This window comes from Gymnoscopelus braueri, assembly GCF_963280865.1.
Source record: "Gymnoscopelus braueri genome assembly, chromosome: 7".
NCBI classification, from domain to species: Eukaryota; Metazoa; Chordata; class Actinopteri; order Myctophiformes; family Myctophidae; genus Gymnoscopelus; species Gymnoscopelus braueri.
In genome coordinates this window covers 40215833-40243498 of record NC_137608.1, presented here as the reverse complement: position 1 = coordinate 40243498, position 27666 = coordinate 40215833, and the positions used below count along the sequence as shown (strand labels likewise).

General features: G+C 40.8%; 2 protein-coding genes across 3 annotated transcripts in view; one reads left to right on the top strand and one right to left on the bottom strand.

The window, feature by feature from the left end:
* Positions 1 to 1922: 1922 nt before the first annotated feature.
* Positions 1923 to 26379, bottom strand: glt1d1 (glycosyltransferase 1 domain containing 1). Of its 2 annotated transcripts, none has more exons than XM_080434386.1 (12): positions 25971 to 26379; positions 24543 to 24694; positions 23770 to 23875; positions 22769 to 22820; positions 21745 to 21781; positions 21345 to 21401; positions 16485 to 16583; positions 15822 to 15871; positions 10927 to 10970; positions 9739 to 9859; positions 8425 to 8523; positions 1923 to 5205 (listed from the first exon to the last, which is right to left on the bottom strand). In XM_080434386.1, the coding sequence occupies exons 1-12, from the start codon at positions 26036 to 26038 to the stop codon at positions 5053 to 5055; spliced, it is 1038 nt and encodes a 345-aa protein (XP_080290512.1). In that variant the 5' UTR covers positions 26039 to 26379; the 3' UTR covers positions 1923 to 5052. The 2 variants fall into 2 exon arrangements, with proteins under 2 accessions (XP_080290512.1, XP_080290513.1); XM_080434387.1 differs by having other exon boundaries at positions 5069 to 5205; positions 9739 to 9854.
* Positions 26380 to 27223: 844 nt separating this feature from the next.
* slc15a4 (solute carrier family 15 member 4) overlaps positions 27224 to 27666 on the top strand; it is a 43809-nt gene continuing 43366 nt past the window's right edge. The window contains exon 1 of the mRNA XM_080434415.1: positions 27224 to 27487. The gene's annotated coding sequence lies outside the window, so the exon portion shown is untranslated. The remainder of the gene's footprint in view (positions 27488 to 27666) is intronic.

Genomic DNA, 27666 nt, shown 5'->3' with positions numbered 1-27666 from the left:
GGATCTGTCTTGATCGCTTGACTATAGAGATTGATGTTGATGTTTGGACAGGAGTAATATAATTTTTTTGTGTGCAAAAATCGGCCTCCTGGTGGCACTATAATAGGGCAATGTTAAAAGGGTGGCATTTATTCCTCAACGTAGTGCAAAAGTGAGTTTCACCGCAATGGGACGCTGGATTTATGATTTGCGACAGTTTGTTTAAAACGAGCCACTCCTGCAAACTTTAGATGTCAATCTTAGCCAATCAGGATGGAATATGAAAAATCAAACAGATCCGTCTTGATCACATACTATTAGAGATCATGTGTACCAATTTGTGTGACATTTTGATAAAATCTGAAGGAGTAAATGTTTTACATAAGTCTGCCTCCTGGTGGCGCTATAAAGGCAGATGTGAAAAATGCAGGGCAAAGCTTTTTCCTTGGCCTCTAGGGAGTGTGCATACAGTTTTACACCGATTGGTGCAGTTATAGGTAAAACATGAATCGGCCTGTTATAGTGCCACCATGAGGCTGATTTGAAAGATTTCAAGTGGCATTTCTTCCTCGGCCTAGTGGGAATGTGCGTGCAAAATTTCACGTAAATCGCACGCTGTGTTCATGATTCATGATCATGATTTGTTCAAAACGGAGCACTCCTGCAAACTTTGGAAGCCAATCAGGATGGAATATGAAAAGACCTGTTTCGTTTAATGACTATAGAGATACTGTGTACCGATTTGCGTGATGTTTGGACAAAATCTGTAGGAGCACTGTCAAAAAAATTGTTTAGCAAAAATTTGCCTCCTGGTGGCGCTATAACAGGCCAATGTAAAATACATTGAGCAGAGGTTCTGCTCTGGCATCTAGGGAGTGTGTGCGCAGTTTCGCTGCAATCAAGCCGGAGATTAGCTGAGCACAGACGGACACGCGAACGGACGGACAGGGTACATAACATAAGTCTCGGCCATGCCTTTCGGCCTGGCGGATACAATTATTGCTAATATTGCAGAGAGGATGCGAGTGGAGAAGCTTCACTTGCGTGACCAGGGTATGCAGACAGCCAAGCTGCATGTGGGAAACTTCCAATATGCAGAGGTGCCCAATAAACAACATAATGCAGAATTATTCATGTTTGTTTGGTCCAAATGTAACAGAACTCGGTGAAAGCTCTCACATGGATGTGACTTTGATCAAGCTTTTCTATTTTTATTAGTTTTATCTTATTTCCATTTAGTCTTTTCATTCAAAGTTATCTTGAATGTCATGTTGCACTTGCTCTTCTATCATTATACATACTGTATGTACCCCTTAGTTGTTAGAGGATATCCATAATTCATACTCATTTGTCAGCCTTATGAAATGTATAATCATTGCTCTGCGAATAGAGAATGTATTCCCCTATTCCAGCCATCTTAGGCACAATTTCATAAAACATCCAATTATAAGACTGTAAATTATGCCACTGCTTTTGCTTTAAAGTTTACTTTTGTAGGTGGCCCACACAATGTAACAAAAGTAAAGTTTGGAGACTACAGTGCAGTTTCAATTTTTCTAACGAGTCCTTGTCCTGTCATGCAGCCAGAATGACCCTTTCTGACGATGAATTACATGAACCTTTCGTGACCACCTAACCTTTAAACTGAATTGTGTTTTCACCATGCCTTTGAATGTGTGACACAACCTTTGCACTTCATGAAGAATGAATGTGGTGTGGAGACTGAAGGGGACAGAGGATTGGACTACCTAAATACTGAGCACATTTCGGGGAAAAAGGAAGAGGTAATGACACATCCAGAACTTTGCCGGATGTGACAAATGACAATATTTTTAGCTGTACTGATGAATTATTCAATAGATTATAAATTACATATCCAAATACAAAAATAATTCAAGTTGAGAGTTGCATGCACATGAAGGAAATGAAACCATTTTATCATCTTCCCTTTCCATCCATTTTATTGAACACAGCAAAATATATATTTTTATTTTAAAACTTTCTTACAAAACATAAATAACAGTACAAGATGACTCCCTGAATTTGCATAAATGTGATTGCACCCCACTCACCAATCAGGTATTTGGTTCAAAGTGCTCCATAGCGTACTCTAAATCTGCCAGCTAAGATAAGACTGTATTGTGGATTGTTCTGCATAGACGTGATTTACAGCCTGGATTTCTTTTTTGAAAGACTTTGAATAAAGACCCTGGTGATGCAGGGAAATTAAAGCTATTTATACTCCATGTATAAGGGAAAGAGGGTAGATGCTAGATGTGTCATTGTGCCTGGAAGGTTGCCGATTCGAATCCCTGTGCCAATGAATAAGACATGCTTTTCCCCCAGCCTCAACAAATACTGCCGAGGCCCTCAAACTATAGGCACTTAAGTCCTAATGGCCCCATAGGAGGTGCTCAATGGGCAGCCATAGCACATTCCCAGGTGTGAATGTGTGTAACTGCATAAGTGAAGCATAACATTATTGTAAAAGAGCATCTGTGCTCAGTCACCTTTCCCTGGATGAGTGCCCATCGATGATACAATAGTTAAGACACTGTGCAATGTACCCAATCTGTCCTCCAATAGAACATTACCTGTGCCGTTCGCAAATGCGCCTAATAACACTATCTAAACACTTTCCAAAGTGTCTCAATAAAAATACATAGGGGAATGACATGCCCTCTCTCTTAAGGAAAACAAAAACTTTCCTGGGTAGAATAAGCTTCTAAACTTTACCATCATAAATAAAAAATGACTGTAGTGCCCTTTTCTTAGTTCCATCCAATCCCTGTAGCAGGTAGGAATTGTTTGTTTTTAGGTCATAGCTCCTGAAGCTGTACCGGTATGGTACTCACTTTCTACAAACTCAAAATCTGGGAGTTTGAGGTCATCCAATCGCATTGGCTAAATGCCCTCCCAGATCCTTGCCCTGATCATAACAGCAAACTCATATATCCATCTCTAACCTAATGCCTAAAACACAATGTAATTCCTAAACAGCATTATAGCTGAACTTAGGTCTGCTCTAGCTGCTTGGCTCTGGGTGTTCACACAATGCATTGTGGGTAGGGTGCTGTTGGTTCAGGACAGGAGCCACTATCATATTTGTATTCAAGACTGTATTCGACTATCAGTGTCACACACAATAGACTGCCTTGGAGTGTCCGGGTGGTGACAGAGTAAAATTCCTGCCCACCACAACGAAGAGTGGGGTTTCGATTCCCTTAGGGCATTGGTTCTCAAAGTGGGGTCCGGGGGGTCCTTGGGGAGTTACCAGGGGGTCCCCAGCAAAATGTGTTAATATAGCGTCACAATCATTTAAACCACTTTAACCATATTTTATAGTTTGGCTATTCAAAAATAGCAGATATACAAGCTCATAGCACGGCCGCGCTATGAGCTTGTAGATCAGCTATTTTAAATGCCTGGCACAATTTTTTTTGGGGGGAGGGGTAGCCTGGTAAACCCTCCCTCCGGAAATCTCATTTCCATTTGATTCCAGGAGTGAGTCTGGCCTGATCGCCCAATCTGCAATAGTGGCTGTGGGCTGGAGTTGGGCGGGAGTAATAGCGTTGACTGACAACCCCTTCAGCCAATGATCGTTTTTCCCCTTCAGCCAATTGCAGTGCATTTTTACCACCTCCGCGACTAATGTGACGCAACGGGACTTTTGAGATGGCCATGCCCAAAATAGGTTGCCTTATTCGGACACATGCGTGTCACTGCTCGCCCCTGCCGGTTCTCTGAATTTTTATTTTTAAATAGGCTCTGTCATGATTAATTGACCACATATATGAACTTAAACAACTAAATTCTATCCAAACGATATCTTATAAGTAAATTCCGTGCCTCAAAAAAGAAGTTTGAGAGCTTTTTGAAGTTCTAAAATAGCGGAGAAAACTGCCCACAGAAACAATAGCTGCCGTTCGTGTTTGGTCGGCTGCACTCAGGCTGCACTCGGGTCCATTTGGGCTCACTCGAACTCGCCACCTGATTGGCCAACTTTTGCTGTCAATCACAGAACGATGAGCGACGACGCTGATAGGCTCGGTTTTTTGGTAATGCGCTAGAAACGCCCATACAAGCCTTCAGGCCAGACTCACTCCTGGAATCAAATGGAAATGAGATTTCCGGAGGGAGGGTTTACCAGGCTAGGGGGGGGGGGGGGTCACAGCCAAATGCATATCATTATGGGGGTCCTTGACATGAAAAGGTTTGAGAACCACTGCCTTAGGGTGCCTCCGGCTTGGCCGGCTGGCGACTCCATGTGTATCACAGTAGACACGTGGTGGTTTTTACACTCTCACTAAGACCAAACAGTATGGGTTGGCAGTGACAGGGACTATACTCATGGGGGGGAATTGGCAATGACACAATTGGGGAGAAAATGAAAAACAACAAATAATTGATCAAAAAAAGAAAAAAAAGAAAGAAAGAAAAGGAAAAAGACTTCCATGAATTCCCTGAGTGTAAAGGTTGGGGCTGAGTGGTGGGTCTCTACTCTAAAATGGTGCAATTATATAGCACCTTTATCCAAGGCGCTTTACAATGATTGTGCATTCACCCATTCACACACCGATGGCGGAGGAAACCATGCAAGGCACCAACCTGTCCAATTCGGGAGCAATTAGCGGGTTCAGTGTCTTGCTCAAGGACACTTCGACACTAACTCTGAGGGAGCCCGGGATCGAACTGGGAACCTTCCGGTTCCCCAGCCGGCCACTCCATAGACATATAAAGGTAGACGCCAACTCCGACTCTGGGGTGTCTGTATCTGCGGGCGCCATTTTTGGGAAGGCAAACCGGCTATCAAAGTCACCGTCATAATTTACTGGCCAACCACAGCGCGTCTTTTCCGGGACTCGGCAGAATCTAGTTGTATGAAAATATAACGGGATATTTTTATACAACTAGATTCTGACAAGTCCCGGAAACATCGCACTGGATTGGCCAGTAGTCACTTCCCGAATATGGCGGCCGCGGATACAGGTCGCTCCAATGAATTGCAGCGGCCAATGAGGTATCTAGGTTTCTATATCTATGGGCCGCTCTACCTCCTGAGCCACTGCCGCCCTACTCTGAGTGTAGAGTCTCAACTAGCCTCTGATAGGTCTCCCTCTCCTCCAATAGGCTGTGATACTGGTCCACATAGAGCTTCCCGTTCCTCACCAGTTTCTCCTTGAGCTCGCCGTCTGACAACAGTCTCTGGGACTGGTGTACAAAGTCCTGAGAGAGAGGGACACAAAGCAGAACGCTGGTTGAAAAAAAAAGCACAAACTTGACCAGAGCTTTTTGAAAAGACACGAAGAAAGACATAAGTCTATCTAAAGCTGTTCTAAAACATAACCACAGAATTGAATGAAAGCCAGTATGTTGAGTAAAATCGTTAAAATGTGGCTGTCCATTGCTAATTGTGCAGAGACGTCTGTGACTGTGGTTCCAAATATGCCTGTCCAATAGTCCTTTGCAGCATATTGTGATAGCTGCCACCTCCCATTTGCTAATGAAGAGAGAAGAACGCAAACAGAGCTACTGCTACTATTAACCCATTCAATCCGGGAACGCATCTGTGTTATTTTAGATTTCTTTGGCTATTAAAAAATAGCTCAAAAATAGCTCATAGCGTGGCATACATTTTTGCTTCTGCAGGTCCCTGGAAGAAAATATTTTTAGATGGGGGTCTGTGGCAAAATACAACATTTTGGGGGTCCTTGACATGAAAAGGTTTGAGAACCACTGATATTATTATAGCAACAAGGTTTTTTCAAAAGACATTTGTAGAATCCCCAGAAGCAAAGATTTGAGTTAAAATTTTCACTTTATAAATATATATATATATATTCAAAGATTTTCACAAATCTTAATGATTTAAAAAAAAATAGCAGATCTACAAGCTCATATCCATGAGCTTGTATATCTGCTATTTTTGAATAGCCAAAGAAATCAAAAAATTACACAGATGCGTCCTCGGTCTTAATGGGTTAAACAACGCTGTCACACCAGCTGTCACGGGGGAGAGAGCGAAACGATGAGTATAGAAATATAAAGCACTAAAAACACGAGTAATGATCCTATCCCTGTGCACGGATTGAGATGTGGCAGTCCCATATGAATAGCCTTATTTGAGTTCATGAGTCTCATTTGCTGGGCCAGGAGGCTGAGAATAGGCTCCAACGGAGTCAAAAGTACAAGCTGTTTTCAGTGCGTCATGCAGCTCAGGAGCCAATATCTACTGAAGCAGAGTGCCAGTGGGCAATCAAGAGTTTCAGCCACTGCCAGAGCAACAGGCCACTTCACTTGACTTGACTGATGTGATCATGTCTGAAGAGGCTCTTGGTTGAATATGACTCCAGGGCTTGGCCATAACAACTGTAAATCCTCAGAAACATGGTTTAGAGCTCAAGTTATGAGCAGTGTCCTTGCCCTATAATAACTTCACTCTCGCCTCATATGGTACGGCCAAACATGAAAATGCCATTTTCTCTGTTATGCATGCCATGTATTTAAAGTGTTTGAACATATTTATTCTTCAAAATGTTATCTATATCAGTGGTTCTCAACCATATTTTTCATATTTGAACTGGGGACCCCTCACCCCGACAAGCACTTGGAATTGTAGGAGTTGAGGCATTACATTTAGTTTGACTCGGTTCCACAGATAAATATTGTGAAAATAGCAGATCTACAAGCGTTGCGAGGCGCTGTGAGCTTGAAGATTAGCTATTTTCACAATTTTTGCCTCTTTCTTATATCATTTGACAATTTGGCCAATGTTAGAACAGTTTTTATAGTATAGTTTGTTGATGACTTTTGATGCAGTAATGCTCTTTTTTTCCTTTCTTTTTTTGAGGTATTAAAAAGGTCTTAATTGTCACTTCACTGTCATTTGGGGACCCCCCCAAAACCATGCGGGGACAGGGGACCCGACCCACAGGTTGAGAACCACTGATCTATAACACTGTGTTGCAAATCAAATGGAGACTGCCAACAAACAATGAATATTCAGAGAACTAGAAACTAAGTGAGGGTTTAACCTACACTGTATGTGTATGTGTTCAGTTCATGTATAATGTATAGTGCAATGATCTTCTGCAATAAAGTTCTGGCTGAGAGAGGCTAGCACTTGGAAGTCTGTCAATAACTTCCAGGTCTGAGGTCGTGGGTTTATCCGGCCCCTAGCTTGCTGCTACCATCTGTGAAGGGTTTCTCCAGGCAAGGGATTTTTTACAGTGTTACGGCTCAGCTGAGGGCACGTGACCCTCTCCCCTGGAGACGACTTATCTGATGCCATGACAGCAGCATCAGGCTCGCTAGAGCATGACATCTTCACGCCATCATTCCACACAACTCCCCTCTGCTGACTGTCTGGCCCTAACCTGTGTTTTTTTTCCTTTATCGCCCCGGACCTCTTCAGGTATCGGGTTCAAGAAACCCCTCGTGGGAGTTGTGTTTGTTTGCTTGCCGCCATGCAGTTCCATCAGTATGTGGTTCAGCACACTGTCATTCCATCAGTGGTGTAAAATAACTATGTACATTTACTCAAGTACTGTACTTACAGTAAGTACAGTTTTGAGGTACTTTTACTTTACTGGAGTGTTTCCAATCTTCAGTAGGCCTACTTTTACTTCTACTCCACTACATCTCAGAGGCAAATTACTCCACTACAATTATTTGAAAACTTTAGTTACTTTTGATTACAAAACATACATTCACCACTTCAGCCCTATACATTTTGGCCATTTGAAAATAGCTGATACGGGACTGGTGTATCTCCCGATCTCACAATGTGAGCTTGTAGATCGGCTATTTTCAAAAGATTTTTTATACATTTTATATATTTGAAAACTTGTGAAATGGGTCATTCTGCACAATGAGTACTTTCTACTTTTGGTACTTTAAGTACATTTTTATACCAATACTTTTGTACTTTTACTCTAGTAAATTCTGAATTCCGGACTTTTACTTAAGTAAAACATTTGAGTACTTTTTCCACCACTAGTCATTCCATGACGGCTGTGTTTCCTGATTCAAATCAAAGCCCCTGTAGAAAACATCTGTCCCGCCTTGCTACATTTTAAAGTACTTTGACAGGACTAATGATGATAATAATTTAAAGTAGCAGGATCCACAGAATGGTGTAAAGTTGAAGCCGTCTTTGTTTGAAAGAAAAAGGAAAGACAGGATAACGGCAGACCCAACAGGAGAAATCGATCGTAGAAGAAAACAGACTCAGTAGACCGGGTATAAGCCTGACACAATGGCATCTGTTATGTTATTAGCTGCAAAAAAAACATCCAGAACTCCAGGTCAGTTGAGGTGAGATGGGGGGTTGGAAAGCCAGCATGTATTCCTTCTCCTCAGCTCATTGGGTGTTAATAAAGTTTACCACAGCTTATCGCTGTACAGTCAGTGTAGTGGTTCTGGTCAACGTTTGTGTCCGTATACCTGAGGAGACGAATACAGCAAGCCAGTGACCTCATGGCGGACCACGGCTGCATTCCCAGGAATGTTTCTGGCCACCACGGGAACTCCCAGATCCATGGCCTGCCAGATGCCAGAAGAGAGGAGCAATAAGCATACTCCTATAATGTCCCACCTTTTCTTGCATTACCGGAACTCATTTAACCCATTCCATCCGGGAACACATCTACAAATGTCTTCTAAATCCTAACAGTTTTGTAAAAAACGTATGTTGCTATATCAGTGGTGCTCAAACTATTTCATAATTGTCAAGGACCCCCAAAATTATATGTATTTGGCCGCGGACCCCCCATCTCAAAATATTTGGTTCCAGGGACCCCCCAGAAGCAAAGATTTGAGTTAAAAATGTTTGCTTTAAAATAATATACAGTATATATTCACAGATTTGCACACATTTTCACAGTTATCAAAAATAGCAGATCTACAAGCTCATAGCGCGGCACTCGGTGCCGCGCTATGAGCTTGTAGATCTGCTATTTTTGAATAGCTAAATGTGTAAAATAATGCTTTTTTTTTTTAGCTCAAATCTAAAAATGACACAGATGCGTTCCTGGTCTTAATGGGTTAAGAAGAGTTCCAGTGGTGTTAGGGGATTTCCATTTAATTCTCACACGCGTGTTTACATTACATTACGGGAAACCCGAAGGAGGGAAAATCGACATAAAACTAGGCAATATTCAATTAATCAATAGCCCAAACCTGTGGAACACATCAAGTATCGTCTTTGCACTTCCTGTTGACAGGAACGGCAAAGACCTTTGAGAAAGCCTGGGAGCGAGGACGGAGGTTACACAGCACAGGCTCCCAGATAAAGCAAAATCTCACATTCACTTTAACTGTGTGTTAAAAGTACGAGTACCTGAGAATCAGGTGGGGCTGACTTAGCTCATGCTTAGGGACTTAATTGTCTCTATCAGTTAATGCCTTGCCAGCAGGTTAGGAAGTGAAAAATGCTAACATGCTAATAAGAGTTTAAACATTTTGTTTAGAAGAGATTACCTGGATTACATATTTGCTTCCCTGGGAGTAATGGAAAGATAGTCAAGCAATTAATTTGGATAATAAACCCCTGTAGTGGTCAGATAACACGGAAGATTGTGAGCCAGGAAAATTAAGATAAGGACACCTGGCTGTAAACACTGCTAAATATCCTCATTATAGCCAGAGTTACATTAAGTATAAGAGACACCAAAGGGCATGGCAAGACAAGTTTTTTTTACTCGTGAAATCGTGCTATCATCCAGCCACCGTCATCGCCACGTGCCCAAGGATGTTTACCTCCAAGATGGCTGCAGACATGCCCTCTGAGACAGAACTGTTGACCACAGCACAACACCTCTTCATGGCAGCGTGAAGCTCTTTTTGGCTCCTCTCCTGGGCCAGGAACACTCCCACTGTTCTGCAGGAGCAGTGGCGTAGCACAGTGTGTTGAGTGACTCTCAGCGCTCATGTACACTACCGTAGGCGTGAATGACACTAAACAGCACTGACAGGCTCAGGGCAGGAAACATGGGTGCACTACATGGAACATAAGCGCTGTTCAGACAGAGCACGATCACAATAACTATAACGACAAGTATACGAGCGTCCACACTGATGAACAACGATACGTTCTGAAACAGTGGCACAAACACGCTGCGCAGTCCAGCTGTGTGAAGTGAGTGAATAGGATTATGGATAATCTGAGTATCTGACTGATTATTAATTATAAGGAGGCAAGATGGCGAAAGGGCCTTTCTGTGTGGAGTTTGCATGCTCTCCCATGTCCCCTAGGGTAGTAGGTACCCTCACAAAAAACATGCAGTAATCCTGGTCTCTATACTGCCTCCCAATGGTCAGCCTGATGGAGGGGAAAGGAACTGGTTGGAATAACGTGTTCCTTCCACGCGCTACGTCCAACCGGGGAAACTCCCCCCTGTCAGGTGATAAGATGCGGCCTGCTCACTCCTCATGCATTGAAGGAAGCATGAGCTCAGTTCGGGGCTCTCCCCAGGCTGGCAGAGGGAGAGTAGCGCCCAGGATTACAGTTTAGGCAATTGGCACTGGGTGAAAAAAATGGGTTACAAAAATCGTGGGATAAAAATAAATAAATAAATACAATAAGGAGGCAAGATAGTTCACACTGTTAAGAAGTCCTAACAAGACAGGGCAGCCAGCTTCCTGTCTTGATAACATTGTCGTGGTGGTTAAGCCCTTTGGCTAGAGACTGAGAGATTAGCCAGTGACTTGGAAGTGGGAGGAAGAAAATAGGGGAACTTGACAAGTACTAAACTTGTCTCTGATTTGCATTCAGCTCACATTATCGTGTATGCAAGCAAAGTTTGTTGACATATTTTCTTAGGATAGGATAAAGTGTGGGATAAGCAGATAAGGCATTGGAATTTCTCAAAGGAGCAAAGCTCCTCAAGTTTGGCTTTTCACAAGCTGTTGAACCGATAAGGAGAAGAAAAAAAAATGAAACTTTACCTTTTAGCAACAGTTTCAACTTCATCAGTAAACACAGGATCAATCTGAGAAAAATAAAAACAATATTAAAATGATAAAGAGAAGTCCAGTCCTAATGTCAAAATGGTGTCATGACAGGATGATGCCAGCAATGACTTAATTGAGGCCATTTGATATACAATAACAATATCTATATCATGACCAAATACAGTAAATTCTCTGAAAATCCTTTTTTATTCAGAGAATGGGGTCAGGTTGGGGTGGGCACCCAATCTGATTAATTGCAAAGTGGGATTTGCGTGCATTAGCTTGCCCACGGCAAAGTCCTGCATAGCTATTTGGGTCAAAATGCCAAGCAAGCTGCTTCTTTTTCCTCCTATAGCTCCTGTTTTTTCTGAACTGAAACCTGAAATAAGTCACATGCATAAAAAATTTATAATAATCAAACAAATCTAATCTTTGCGTATCTGGTGTAATCTTGGATTATCATACAGTACACACTATAAACATAGCAGTGGACGGATCATCCTTACAGTATATTATTTATAAATTACTTCAGTCAACAGCTAATGTTTTACTGTAACAGCCCGTGGCTGCACTCTGGACGTTTCACGTTTTTTTCATCAGTTTTTACGTCCGTTGACCCCTGTCCAGGACAGACTTCAGACGGCCTCCTCAGGAGACTTGGCTCAGATCTGAACTCATTTGATTTGGCGTTAGGAACCCGTTCCGACCGCATGCCCTTGTTGACTACGACCCCAGGCAAGGTTCAAACCCACAACCTTCCGTATGAAAGGCGTATGTGCTCTAACCGCTACACTAGGGCGGCACTTGGACGTTTCATGTTTATAGTATTTTAATTTTACTTCATTATGAATATATAAACATTTTAATCTTAGGTTTGAATATTGAGCAGCAAGCAGGTGGCAGCCATGGGTGAAATTAGGTGTTAATAACAATTTCATACAATATGGGTTTGCTGATTTATTTCCTTAGAAAAACAATTATAGGTAGCCCAGGTGAGAAAATCTAGGTTAAACAAGACTCTTCATAAGAAATGTTAAATGCTTAAAAGAATATATTTGCTCAAAGCTAGGCCTACTGTAATGTAAGTGATCTTATTCTATTAATACAACATTTAAAAAAAAAAAAGCTCTATATTCTGATAATAATCACTGCTATGGAGTGGTTGTTCAGTAACAGACTAACAGGGCTCCGTCTCTCCAGCTCTTTAATTTTCAGGTGGGTTGCCAATTTCATCCAATCGGGAAAGAGAACCAAATAAAATGTTATTGAAACAGAGGAAAGAGAATCCTTATCAGCATCAATATTATAGTGTAACAGTTCTAAATGTGTCTTCTCTTTTTTTTTTTTTTTTTTCATCACTTCCAATTTAAAAAAGTACAACCTGGTATACTGTTAGAAACTGAGAGATAGACTCTGAACATCACAATTAATAATCTGTATCTGTATTAAGGGGAATTTAGAAGTTTTATTCTCTGAATAAGGGGCCACGATTTCAGTTGTGAATTTCTACATGAAATCTGCTTTGAGCCAAATTCATTATATTTAATATTAAAGCTATAATCCGGGACTTATTTTTATGAATAAAACATTATTTTGACCCATCTGTATGGTATGTTAATGCCATATAACTAGCACATCTGCAGTGGAGATAAAGCTTATGGATTGTCGGTTAAAACCACATATGATGACTAATAGGAAGTGTGATATGGGTGGTACAAGAATATTTAACCCTTTAAAATTGGTCTAATAATTGTCTAATAATTGTATGTATTGAATATTTTCACCGTTTTGAAATAGTTCACACTACAGTATATGAGCATTTGTTCATACATCAGTTATCACATCATTAGCCCAAGATGGTTACTGTAAACCATTTAAAAACTGTACTAAAAGTTCTACAGCCATGTAATGCAATAAGCAGGATTATAATGCAATAGTTATTGCATCAAATGTCAACTACTCTTTTGATGGGTAATAAGTGCATTTGTGTGGTTTTTCGAGGCAGAAATGGGTTTTTCCATACATTTAAGGCGAACCCAAAAATTCAAGTAAGGAGCTGTGAATAAGGATCCAACATCAACACTTTGAGTTTCCTTTAGATTAGTGGCGTGCACCAAGGAGGAGTGTGTGTGGGAGCCAACAAAGTGTCTTGAACAAAGTCAAAGTCTGTATCTGTCAGATAGATCCCCAGCAACTGGAAGAAATGTGTGATTCCCTGACTGCAACCCCCCCCCCCCCCCCCCCCAAACTCCATTTCTGGTGAGTGACTCTTCTGTGGAGTTTTCTGTTTCTGTTTTTAAGTGAAGGTGCATTCAGTTTCAGTTTAACCACACCTCACCAAACCACTACTACTACTCTGTCTGCCCTGACACCATCCATTAAAGGATGTGTATCACTGGTTGCTTTCAAAATGGACCTGTAAAACATCTATCAGGAGACCACAAGGGGAGGTAAATGTAATTTCCCATCGAAAGGAGGCGTCATTCACTGCCGCCGTTTTTACTTTTTCTCCTTTGTACATATAATGTTATTGTTTTGTATTTGTTGATGACATGTATTATTGTGTTAATTCTTTATGCTATGTTGATGAATTGAATACATAGGACCACAATGGAAACAAGTCTTTTTTGTGTTTTCAATCAAGAAAAATATATAAAACATCAATAAAAAAAAAAACATGGTGGTCTGTAACTTTTATTATTTTGGGTGTAAGTGTATTCGTGTGTCATTTGGGCCCACATTACATGATAGGAGTGCATTTAGGTGTTTTCAAAGTAGAACCCAGATACTAATTTGTTTTGTATCTTAATACTTTATTACTTGGTTACTTTTAACAAGAAAGAAACCCTAAACTTTTAGCGAGGAATATTTGTTTATTCTACATTAGTTAGTTAATAAATTATTTCATAAAATAGTTATGCATTGTGTAGTTTACTTAGAATAAGTCAAACCCATAGCTTCCCAGCGTCTTCCACGTACAGCATGAAGGGGTCAGACAGCACTAATACACTACACATATTTGCAGAACACAGGGATTCATGCGGGGTCTACATGAATCAAACCAACATCTCCGTTTTCACTGAGCTTTCTTATCAAACAGAGACACAAAGCATGGCAGAGTGAGAGCAGATGCATAAGCCATCAGCGGAAACAGCTAGTGGCACACCCCTGGCCAACTCTAATCAAACTAAAAACAGAACATACCTTCTAGTTTGACACCACTGTTTAGAGGAAGATAAAAAGAAACACGAGGCTTGAAAAAAATAAAAAAATAAATAAAGGCATGAAAGATACTTCAATGTCACATAAAAGCAAACCAGAGGGGAGGGAACAGGATAGAGACAAAAGTATGAGAGAAATCAATGTGAAATGTCCTAGAGATGAAACGAGGTGAAAAGAACAAGAGGCACTGAGAGAATGTCAAGGCTACCACTGATGGTCACAATGCAACTGCAATGCTAAGCAGATCGATATTCAAGCATCTGACATAAAAGTATAATCGGTTCGACTGAGAAAAGACGTGACATAAACCTTTAAAGGTATCAACACTCCCTCCTGGGTAATAGCCTTTGATTGTCTGTCAGGTTTGCTTGGTGATGGCATTTGACTGGCTGGCTGGCTACGTGTTTTGACTGCAGGAAAAAAAATCCATAAAGTGATTTGTAATTTTGCAAATTAATTCAAGTTTAAAATATTGATTCTTCAAATAAATTTTGCTCGTATAATTACACATATCCTGCACAGTATGTGTAAATTCCAATAGTTAGTGTGATTCCACTAGCCTAATTTCATTCTGCATTGGAAAGGAGCATGAAAGGAGTTTGACTTTACCTATAATTGGGGTCAAAGCTTTCTTGGCTGTAACTGACATCAGCAGATGTCCTGGTTGGTCCACAGACTGACTAAACCAAAGTGAGGTGGCTCTATTCAGGCTTTGCGTCAAGTCAAGCAGCATGACAGCACTGACTCAATCAGGCACTTAAAGGGTAATTACACTCACTGTTTCAGGGTGCCTGCCTACTACACAAATGAATGAATGAATAAATAAATGAATAGATAAATAAATAATCAATCTTTGTGTGTGTGTGTGTGCACGCGTGAGTGAGTGAGTGAGTGAGTGAGTGAGTGAGGGAGGGACGGACGGGATGCGTGTGTCCTGTCCTTGTCTGTTCAAATTTCTATCCGCTCAACACAATCATCATCGTCTGTTTTTACGTCTGGTAGACTCCCGTCCAGGACAGGCTTCAGACGTGCCTCCTGCAGGAGACTTGGCTCAGATCTGAACCCATTTGATTTGGCGTCAGGAGTCAGGACCTTGTTGCAAACCGCATGTCCTTGCTGACGTCAACCCAGACACAAAAATATCTTCAAAGAGGTACTCTGACATAAAAAAGTGGGCAGCAGAATAAAAATTTACGGCAATATAAAGTCATTTTTACGCCTGTTTTCTTTCTTTTTTTTCTGTATAATATTGTTTCAGAAATGTCGAGTTTTAATTACTCTTTAAATCAATTAAAAAATGAGGGAAATTATATAAAAAACAAAAAATGTAAGAAAAAAAAAAAAAAGAGTAAAAACAGCATGAATCATAAATCATACATCAGTCAGTCAGTCAGTCAGTCAAGCCTAAAAGGAAACAGAGATAACACTGTTGCTGACCAACCTCCCTCCCCTGTCTGCAGTGCAGACGACTGCCATCCCCTCTCAATGTCGGCCATAAGGCCAGCTTAACATATAATGCTGTTATCTCTGCTACATCCAATTAGCAGACCAGTGGACTCTCTAGGGCAGAATGCTTGGCAACTTCCACAAAACAAGACAACAAACTATGCAAATAGAGGAAAACATGACAGCTATGCAAACAGACCGGCGGTGTTGTGGGTACTAACCTTTGGTCCAATTATGACCAACACATTCAGAGGATTCTCACGATGCCACTCTGAAAGACAGCAATAGATCAACACATTGGCAGCAATGCAATGCAGTCAGCCCAATAAGAACATGTGGGAAAACAATAATCAACAGTGACTCTGGGTCAACCACTCAGATACAAGTTGTTCGTAGTGTTTGTTTGAACCTACTTGGGGTACCAGATGGGTGCATGGAACAGTTCAGATTGTGTCTGTTAGTTAGATACACTGTAAAGTATGCTAAATGAACTTTCTAATTGTTTCCTTGGTAATTATTGTTGGTGTTCTAAATTCATGTAAAACCTCTGTTGTTCTTTTCACCCCCAAGGAAGTGCAAACATTATTTTCATATATATTTTTTGCCCAGCCAGCCAGGCACGAAAAGCTAATCCTAGAGGTTTGTATGCTTTTGCCAATCAATAAAGAAATCACCAAGTATAATTTTGTCTCTTTTTATTCGGTTCTCATTATCTAAAATTTACTTTTAGGTGCGAAAATCTAGGTCACATTTATTCAGAAATATCGACAATTCTAAAGGTTTCCCAAACTTTACAGCTCCACTGTATACATCTTCCAATAATGGATGTACAGTATAATTTTTTTGGAAATAATCAAATAAACTCTTGCTATAAGCTGGTGTACCTGAGAACTCCTCCACCAAGAAAAGGGGGTCCTTGACTCTTCTCAAGCCACAGACCAATAGGAAAACTTGCAGCTCCTCCACTTCCTCGCCGCTCACACCTGGGGAGAGGACAGACAATAAAACGATAGCACCACAATATCAAAACACTGCATAATGAACATCCAAACCGCACCAGCAGATAATGAAAGCAATTCATCATCTAAGGTCGTGAGGAAAATAAGACAGCTAGTGACTAATGCTCTCGCATAATTCTCTGTTACACGCACCGAGCAGGGAAGCGGTCTTCTGATATCACTGGATGGTTGTAGCCTAGTCAGAGAGCAACACGGGCGTTATAAACACATGGGCAGCACATGTGTTTAAACTGGGTGGCCAATTCTTTCATTGCAGATTGAAATATAATTCTAACTACATTAAACGTAGTTAGGGGAAACTACCCTTAATTGAGGACACTGGCACTACTACATTAGCTCTTTTGCCAGATAATCCAAATTTTCTGTGCAATCCTCAAATTAGTGGGGAACTAGTAGACTTGCTCTATGCCAGCAACTACAGTAGACTACAAGACATTCCAAAGCCAAAGATAGAAAAGTGCTGACCCCAATAATCCAGCAAGGCACTAATCAGTTTGCGTTGAGATTGAAGAGAATACCGTTTTTTTCTGCTTTATTTAACCAGGAAGTCCCGTTGAGAGATGAAATCTCTGTTACAAGGGAGACCTGTCCAAGATCAGCACAAAACACAGGAGAACCTGAAGCAGGCAACAAAGAAATGTTCTTTATTAAAATTCTGTGGGGAGCCAGTCATTCCTAGTTCAGTAATTGCTCTGGGTACTTTGAGAAATAGCCACCTCTTTGTTAGATACTAGAGGCGGTAATTTCAATACCATCTAAAAACAAAGGGTCGAAGATGTGTAATTGAAAAAAACAAATCAACCATCCTCACCCTTCTCAGTGCCTTGGAATGCTTAAAGAAAAACTCAGTTTCTTAATGTACAAAATCAGTAGAGTATCACATCTCTTAAAGGTCTACTCTGGCTCAATATAAACACTGGCTCAATATAGACACTAACAAGTGAACAGATCAGGCAGGTGCACATCAGAGCCAACCAGTGCCCGAGCACCTGCGTGATACGAGAAAGTGCACTTTTTCATACCTATACATACTTTCTTTCACTTACTTCTCTTTTGCTAAACCGAATTGCAGTTGCTCTCTGCCCTGCTGTTTTGTTGGCAGGGTCCCACATTTTCCCCTCCGGATAAGTCTGGTTTTAGGACGTGAATAGCATGTCTATTCCACACATTAAAAAGTGTGAACTTGCAAGGTTCCATTGTCAGGGTTTGAACAGGCTAATCTGTCAGAATTCTTAGGGCTTATCTATTATTAATGACTACCAACCACATTTGTAACTAATATAGTGTATTAAGTTCTTTTGTGCATTAGATTAGGGCACCCGCCCTACCAAAAGTCTGTACACGGCCCTCAAGCAGATCCCTCCCTGTTTGAAACAATAGAATAGAGGGTTTAAAATATCAAGAAATCCATCTTTTAAGGTTGTCAGTGACCCAGATGGATGAACCTATAGAAGGTTGGAGACTGACACCTGATGGTTATGCTGGAGAATCACTGTTGCAGGAACGTTTAAGAAAAAAAACACCAACACGCACGCACGCACCATTGTGTGCATCAGGTGAAATCCCTTGCTGGCAGATAAGACTAGATCAGGAGGTTAAGGCAGATTTAAAGCATCTTAAAATGACAAAGTGGAGTCTGACCCTGATCCCAGGAGCCAATTGTGTGACCTAAATGTCTCAATAGAAGAGCAGGGAGACCAAATACAACAATCCAAATTGTATAAGTTATATTGTATTAACATATTCTACCATACAGATTGAACAAAATAACATTTTATTCACTAAGAAAAGTGACATATTACAGCTTGAACATCCCTACACTAATTTTTTCATAATTACATTTTTGATGTATTAACCTTGCACAAGTCTGTACACAGCCTGAGATCCTCAGGTGGGAACCTGCTGGAGTTACCATTGGGGGACCATACTTTTGCTGTCAGGGCACCTCGACTCTCTGATTATCTTAATGTTTTATTTCTCTCACTACATGTTATCTTGCGTTTCTTTTTATTTGGTTTCTCATTTTATTTTACAGTTTTATTTAAAGCGTGTTGTAACCATATTTTGATACGTGCTTTAAACATAGTTATTAATATTGTTATATGAGAGAAGTATCTGCTCAGCCCCCTGCTGGTTACTTCTTTTAGTCAGTTGTGTGTATGCGTTTATCGGTTCCTGTCAGTTTATTTGACAACAACAGCCATCGTGTGACACACAAACAGAGGCTAAAGAACACACATCAAAGCTTCCAAACAACATTACAGTATTTGGAGGAATCTACAGGGGGGGATTAAGCCTAGTTTATGCTTCACTGATACTGAAAAGATGTCATTTTTTGTCGAGTGGCATGTCAGTCACACCTTTTCATTGAAGCATAAAGGAACCTTTAGATGTTAGACCTGCTCTACACCTTCACTCGACACATTTTGATCTCATTTTGATCTCTTCACATGCCAACTCAACTGAAAACTTAAAGAGAATGGTGTCATGGGTAATTTGATTAGAACTGTGTTGATATACAATACTCCTTGCAGACAGAGTCACTCATGCCCTTGGTGCATTCAATTCTTCTCCACCCTTGAGAATTGCCTGCCTGTATCTCATGTAGCTCCCTGGTGTTCCACAGTGCTTTCCAACTTTTACCAGCCTACTCTTCCCAAGACCAGTCCCCCAACTCCCCTTAACCCCACCCCTAAGGCACACAGCAGGAGGCAGACACGCAACACATACTAACTTGGTGCCTTTGATGGACCTGCAGATTCTAGATTCAAGCGCTGTAATTCCTGCTTACATCCACACACACACACACACACACACACACACACACACACACACACACACACACACACACACACACACACACACACACACACACACACACACACACACACACACACACACACACACACACACAGAGGGGGGCTGCCTTACTTCTGTCATTATCTACAGGAGCTACTCTCTTTCAGAATAACTTTGGTCTCTACGTTCAAAGATCCAGTATGAATATGCCTAAGAAAGCTCACATGTATATTGTACATACATGGTGAGAGATGTCATTATTTGCCAAACATAGAATATGTCAGAGCATGGATAGACACACACACAGGAAAATATTGTGTGATGATATATCACACAAGAGATTTTAGCAAATATGTTTCTTCAGATTCAAAATATAACTAAACCAAAGGAAAACAAGACAGCTCAGAGCTGGGGAAACATAAATAGGCAGACATGACAGTGTCCCACTGTCCCACACCGTGTCTGAAAGCAAAAGGAGGATGAGAGTTGACAAGAAAGAATACGGATTGCAACAGGAGCTGTTGATTCTGTGTGAGTCTGTGTGTTTAGTCTAAGGAGGGTTGAAAAATGACTGAAGTTGAAAAGACTGAATAATAATCATTTCTGGAGGCAACGATGGGTGTAAGAAAAGGTCCAATGAGGAGAAATGGAGCAACTCATCTGGTAAATATCACAGAGCATTAGCATAACTGACAATGTACAGTGATAGCCACAATAATGCTTGAAAACCAACCATTCCTTTGTTGTGCTTTACGTTACTTATACATTCTGACCCACTTGTAGCTAGCAGCTTGACTGGTGTTAGTTGATTGGTGTCCCAATTTTGGGCATATTGTTATTATAGGCAACATCATTCAAAAAGAGCCAATTAGAGATTCCAGCTGTAATGCCTGCCTACATACACACATGCATATGCACACAACGTCGCAATCGCATGCACGCACACAGCTATTTTTGAAAAGTTCTGAATAGAGCTTAAGTGATTAAGCCAAATTTAAACTCACATGATCAAGTGGCACACCATGTTTGCTGCCATATATTTTCAAATTATGACAGACCACTATTCTTTCCTCCAATTGTGATCACAAAAATGCAATAGTGTAGACCTTTTCTCAGTTTAACGAATTAAGTGACTCTGGGCATTGTGGGCAATTAGTATTACTGCCACCATTGAAGATGCATAGTGACAAATGGTCTAACACCGGGGAGCTATTAATCAAGTGCTGTGGCTCTGCCTGAGCTCTGATATACCTGCGCTGGAAGCCTGCCCATGTGCGTAAGATGGTCTGACTAATGTCATAAATTTTTCATCTCTCGTTCCACCACCTCAAAAGATATCTATTGCAGCCGGTAATCATTATGTGTAGATTAGACTGTAGTCTAATAGGGACATCCAGGTCAAGGTTTAATGTCCCATCTCCTTAAATTATATTTTTTAGTAAGGTTCTAATGGCCGTTCTTAGTGGATATTCTTTGAAAACACTGTTGTATAGTGTGTGTAAGATGTATCATGTTAGCTGCTGTTATTAGTTGTTATAATAAATGCTGCATGTTATCTAGATCTAGAATACGCTGGATCAGTGGACAGCAATGATAGATTGAAACTGGGATAGTGAGCGACGCTTTCGTGGCTGGTAAAAATGGCTAGTGGTGCTGCTGCTAGGAATTCTGGGGCCTCAACCTTGCAATTAAACCATCCCAATGTACCTATCAAAGTGCGGTCTACTTTCATTCTTCTGAGTGGCCTCCTCTATATTGCGGCTCAGCTGAAATGACTTACCCGTAGTACTTACAGTAGGGCTAATGGCAAGAGACTTGCCATTAGCAAAAAAAATATGGTTTTGGCTAAATTAAATACCAACATAGTTGACCATTAATCCCTCAAGAAAACTGCTGTTAGAAGAACAAACCAATGAGTATCAATACCTGAGCTCTTCAGGAATTCACTCCAGCAGAATTTCTCAGCCACTTCAGTCTGGATGCCTTTATAATCAAGGAACATAACATTTGAAAGGCAGAGAATATTCAGGAAATAATGTAATTACCTCACAGCAAAGCTAAAAAGTGATTTATACTTAGCTGAGTGCCTGTGTTGTGCAATGAAAATAGTCCGTCTACAATATCCGAGTTGTATTTTTGGTATTCAACACGGCGCGCAACCTTTACATGCAATGACTTTTGCCAGATGCTATTTAATTGTCCCCCCAAAAAAACTATTTAAAAAAAAAACACAACATTGTGAAGATGTCCTGCATGGCATAACAGCCAATGATAATAGGGAAAAACTATGAATGATGATTATTAATCAAAATAGACAACATTTTACCTTGGGGCTGGACATACACTTCACTTCTCTGCGACAGCTGCGGAGTTAACAATAGAAATGTCAACTTAAAAAGCAATCATAATAAATACATTGAAATGCTTTACATTGAATAATAACTGTAGGCAACATTATTTTTTTAATTCAGAGCCTGTGTGTTCGGCTAGGACAAAGTGGCTTTCCTTCTTGTTATGCCAAACAATGGAGAACAATTAACAGTCCTAGCACTACTCAAAATGTTTTTGCTCTGAATCCCCACCTTAAAAAGAAGGCAGACGGGGAAGAAGTCATCCCTAAATGCTGGAGATGAGCCCGCAAAATAAATCAGGGGTGATGGAAAGGAAATTGACTGGATGTTATCACAGTAAGTTGCGTTAGATCCATCTCCTATGTGTGTTTTCTGTCTCAATAAAAGGCACAGCAATGCCTCTCGGCACCTGTCCTTGCCTGCCTGCTGTCAGCACTAAATGACAAAGATAAAGCATGCCATTCTCCTCAATCTGTAGCCCACAGGGAGAATCTAATCTGAAAACATGGTAATACTGTTTTAATGCCACACTGTTATGGGACGGGGCAGGATATTGTGTTTGCGTAGTAAAAACCCTTCCGTTTTATTTATTGGGGCTGTCAGGGCCCGGCTGTATGTTGTGTAATGTGCTGTAAAAATTGAATTGAAAAACACATTTCACTCTCACTCACAATGATCTCGAAGTGTCTTGCTATTTTTTTGTTAGCTTTGTATATATAGGGAATTATAAGGGTGAACATAATGAGGCCAGATTCCGTTCTACATTAAAATTCCATTGTTGTCTGTCCCTGTCTAGCCTAGGCAATCGTAGAGACGTGGCTGATTGACACTAACCTTTAGATTACAGTGGTCTGGACATTTTCAAGTCCAGCACTTAGTGGTGAGTTTCCCCCCCAACTTACCATTATGGTGGTAAATTTAGTAACAGACCCAATAAGCCCATCGTCTACGCTAAGTGCACTGGTCTATGCAAGAGTATAATAGAAAACATTATCATACCAAAAAAAACTCTGCAGCTTCTTTCAGTTCATCAGTAAATGCAACAGCAAACCTGATCCAAATACATCAAAAGATACAGTATAACATTATCACACATATAAGGGTAAAATGACACTATAATGAAACAACTGAATAAATATTCAGGTGAATTTTGACCACTGTCAAAGCAATGGCATTAAGATTTTGAGATATCAACAGAGGATAAAAAAGGCACATTTTTTTTTTTCTTATAATTTTTATCCCACGATTTTGTAACCCATATTTTTTCACCCAGTGCCAATTGCCTATGTAATCCTGGGCGCTACTCTCCCTCTGCCAGCCTAGGGAGAGCCCAAGCTGAAGCTCATGCCTCCTTCAATGCATGAGGAGCAAGCAGGCCGCTTCTTATCACCCGACAGGGGGGAGGTTCCCTGGTTAGACGTAGCGCGTGGAAGGAACACGTTATTCCAACCAGTTCCTTTCCCCTCCATCAGGCGCCCTGGCTGACCAGGGGGAGGCAGTATAGTGACCAGGATTACTACATGTTTTTGTGAGGGTATTAACTACCCTAGGAGACACGGGGAGAACATGCAAACTCCACACAGAAAGGCCCTTTCGCCAACCCCACCTAGGGTATGGGCACTGATGACGCGGAGGAGAGAACACGCCCCCAGCGCCCCATAAAAAAGGCACAATTAACAGTTTTAAAAGAAATCTGGTGGCTGAGATTCACTAGTGGTAGGGGGTTGGATTTAACCATGATATGATAAAAATACAAACTGTCAGTGTCAGCTAAACCGTCAGGTTGATATGATTTTTTAAGTTAGAATATGTATATGTATACATATCACAATATTCAAGATGTATTCATCACATGCTCATATGTGTATTTGCATTTTTTTTAATTCATTGTCACCAGCATGATTGTCATTATCATTATTAACCTGTTTTATACTAAGCTGTGCGTGCATCTTTCTTCGCTATTGTTGCTATCTTGAGATAGTAACTTGCATCCACATCACCTGGCTCTCTGCAGCACCTGCTCCATAACCACACGCTTCTGCTCAACTTTCACATCTTCATTTATGTCTGTTCCACCAAATATGACGCCAAAGGGCACTTGGACATCTGGTGTGAAAGGTTGGACACAAAACACAAAGTTCTTGACAAAATGTGTGACACTTAAAGAAAAATCAACTCAACCTTTTTCAACATCAGCTCTCCATATGGGTCCTCACTAATGCGCATGATAGGATGATACCATGTCTGTACACCCTCTCATGTGTCATAGGTGGACTGTGATAGTTTGAAAATGTGCCGAACAATGACATCATCGGTGGTAATTTCAAACAGGGGAAGGCACACTGTTGTTAGACCCTGTCTTGTTTTTATTGGTTTAACAACAGTGGCATCTATTTCAGGTTGCTACATTAACTTTCCAGAAAGAGAAGTGCTGTACGAGTTTCATTGGCTTGGAATCCCCACCAATGATGTCATTGGTCAAATTTCCCAACTATCCACAGCCCACATGTGAGACATCGAGCGTTTTTCAAAATAATTCCATTAAAAAAAAATCCAAAAAAGAAGAAGTAAGAAGTAGTGAAAATAGCAGATCTACAAGCTCACAACACGTTTGGGAACCACTGGGCTAACTGATAAAGTGTTGTAACAGCAGTTGCCGATAGCTACGTTGTACTTTGCTGTCATTGTAGTTCTCCATCTACAGTGAAATGAGGTCTAATTTATCTATAGTCTATATCATCCAACAGATCTACTTTTCAAAGAGGGTGTTCACCTAGGAGAAGTCTGCCGGCCTTAAACAGGTGTATGGCCACTGCACCCTCAAAGGCTGGCTTTTGCGTTATTAGGGTCGCCACTTCAGCAGAAGACTTGAACTCTGAGACGTCATAGAGCTCACAGGTGTGACCTGCAGATTCAATGTGGGCCCTGAAATGAAATGAGATTTACAGTAAGTCTGTGCCGAAAACAAAAATCATAAAAATGTATAAATGCTTGTAACTAGAGCATGTTAAATTATCCTTCATCATTATCCATATAACTCATTCAACCCCTTCATCAAGACAAAAATCTGCTTACAACTTTGAGCTGGCTTAAGAAAATAATAATAAAACATTGGTTTGTGTTACTGATTTGCTTTACCAAGCTAATCTGTTTTACAGCTGATTGCGCTCTAAAGTCTGTTTCTTAAATGATCTCTAGGAAATCCCACATCAACTATGCTAAATGTAAGGATTGTCAACAACAGCCATATTACATAAACCTCGACCATTTGACCCAAATAGTTTATTTTCATTTTTGTATATGTCCCGTTTGTTTTGTTGTCCATATTCAATAAACATTCATTACAGAATGTCTGTCAACGTTAGCTGACAGACAGCTATTACTACTGATAACCTTAAGCAAAACCCAATATACAATACAAATTACAAACCCAAGCTTGTAATACGCAAACTAAAGTGTTGTAACAGCTGTTGCCTAGGTTGAACTTTGCTGCCATGATAGAAATTCTCTCTTCCATCATGTCGGATTAGGACAGTGAACTTGGGGCGGCAGTGGCTCAGGGGTAGAGTGGCCGGGTAGAGTGGCCGGGTAGAGTGAACTGGAAAACCGCAAGGTTCCCAGTTTGATCCCGGGCTGGGGCGCTCCCCTAGAGTTAGTGTCGAAGTGTCCTTGAGCAAGACGCTGAACCCCTAATTGCTCCCGATGAGCAGGTTGGTGCCTTGCATGGTTACCTCCGCCATCGGTGTATGAATGTGTGTGTGAATGGGTTAATGGCACAATCAATGTAAAGCGCTTCGGATAGAAGCGCTATATAAATGCACCATTTACCATTTACCTTAAAGGGCTTTAGTCCTTTTAAGAGAGGACTAAAGGACCCCAATTGAAACAAGCCACTCACTGGCTTCCTTGGGCTTTTTAATCCGATTTAGTCTACCTTGTATTTAAACTGTACTTTCATGTGCTTTTTTCTGCAAACTTCTAAATAAAGTATTCAATCAATAAATATTCAAAATCCTTTTTCACAAAGCATTTTTTTTAGCTACACTGGTCTGATCTAGGCTTCCCTCATGTTTTAATGTTTTCTTAGCTGTTTTTTTAATGGTGTGATGATTCTTTTTTATGCATTTCCTTATTGTAGCACTTTGAGATTTTCACAAATGTAAGGTGAATTATAAATAAAATCCATTATTATTATTGTTACCTGATTCTGTCTGCTGTAGTGCAGTTCCCAGTCTTTGGACTGAGGCAGGCAAGAAACAGTAACCTCATTATCTAATTATGACTCGCTGCTAACTAATCAAGTAGGCTACTGTCTTTACACATTACTGGTAGTGAATATACTAGGCGGAACCCCAGGAACCTGATATAGACTGTATCATTGGCCAACGCGCATAACATAACTGCCTGCGGTCTCTCACACGTTTCCTTCCTGGCCATATGATGTCCCATGCTGACCAGTTAGCAACGTCACTTAAATACAATTACAACAGCAGATCCACAAGCTGAATCGCGTCGCATCCGCGACCATTCACGAGCTTGTTGATCTGCGATTTTCGATGGAGTGCCAGGCTTTAGACTAGAGTTGGGCTTAGTTTTTAGCCCTTCGGTTAGCAACATTAGCACGCCTGGATTGTTTACATGTCCGTCTCCTAAATGGCTCCCCCGGAAACAAGAGATTGGATCGTGTACATTGTTTTTACAGTCTATTATTTTTTTTAGACCGCACATTGTTGTGGTCCTTTTAATGTTCGGTCTCAAACTTGCGTTCACGATGAAAATCCATACCAAGTCAACGACAGAAGTTATATTGTTGTCAGCTCAGCTGGTGGCATCGTTAGCCCTGATACATGACTGTCAGTCATGGATTAACTTCAACCTGGTGTTTGCTTTTTCTCTGTTTTAGGCCCGTTCATCTACACAAACGTTCGGATTTCAAATATAAAGTGCTTACCCCATGTCCACGGATGTTACAATTATGTTCGGCCCCTCAAAAGTACCCGTATTTTCCGTAATGTTCAATAAAAAGTATTTGAATCCTATCGGTGTTCATTGTCTCTGTATTTAACTCCCGTTATGCTTTCTACGCGACCCTATTGGTTGGGAGGTGTATTGCACTCTGATATATTATAACTATGAGAAAATGGCCGCAGATCGTATTAAAATTATTTGTATTGAACATTACGGAACATACGGGTACTTCTGAGGGGCCGTATATAATTGTAACATCCGTGGACATGGGGTAAGCACTTTATATTTGAAATCTGAACGTTTATGTAGATGTACGGGCCAAAAGGGGAGAAAGTGCAAGCACCACGTTGAAGTTCATCCATGACAGTCATCATGTTTCAGGGCTAAAGTTGGTGGCATGGTCAAAGGGAACCAGTTTCACTTCCTTCTTGTACGTACCGCGTCGGCAAAAAAACAACAACATTACAGCACATATGGATCGACTGTCAACGGCCATTCAGACGTGGTTCCAGCTGATGTGATGATCTATAGATCGTGCGTCGTGGGCATCACGCGCACAGTCGACGTGCTAATGTGTGTTGAACGAGCAATAAGGTGTCACGCGGTAGTTCTGTGACAGACAGTCTGTTTGTTTGTTTATTTCCACTTTTCTCTGGAGTCCAAGTGTCTATTAGTATTAGGAACATATTACTAAAGACACATTATTTAGCTTCATGGGGAACTTTGGGGGCCGGTTTCGCTAAACTAAAGGTACTGTAAATCATTCATTATATCGTCAAGCTAGCGTTTATATTGCGAATAATTATGTTTGTTTACCGTAGGTTGAAATGTACACTTATGTATGAAGTTAACGTATTGATAAGTCATCATTGTGCTTGTTTAATACCGCAATCTATGTTTTTTGGCTGTGTAAGCCATGCTAGCAAAAT

What these genes read in the sequence shown, in the direction of transcription:
- glt1d1 (XM_080434386.1), bottom strand. Translation starts at nt 26,038, where the DNA reads ATGAGGTTACTGTTTCTTGCCTGCCTCAGTCCAAAGACTGGGAACTGC. An exon ending in ACTACAGCAGACAGAATCAG is followed by an intron (nt 24,695 to 25,970) that starts GTAACAATAATA and finishes ATTTCATTTCAG; the next exon opens with GGCCCACATTGAATCTGCAG. An exon ending in CTTGGTGGAGGAGTTCTCAG is followed by an intron (nt 15,872 to 16,484) that starts GTACACCAGCTT and finishes GCTGTCTTTCAG; the next exon opens with AGTGGCATCGTGAGAATCCT.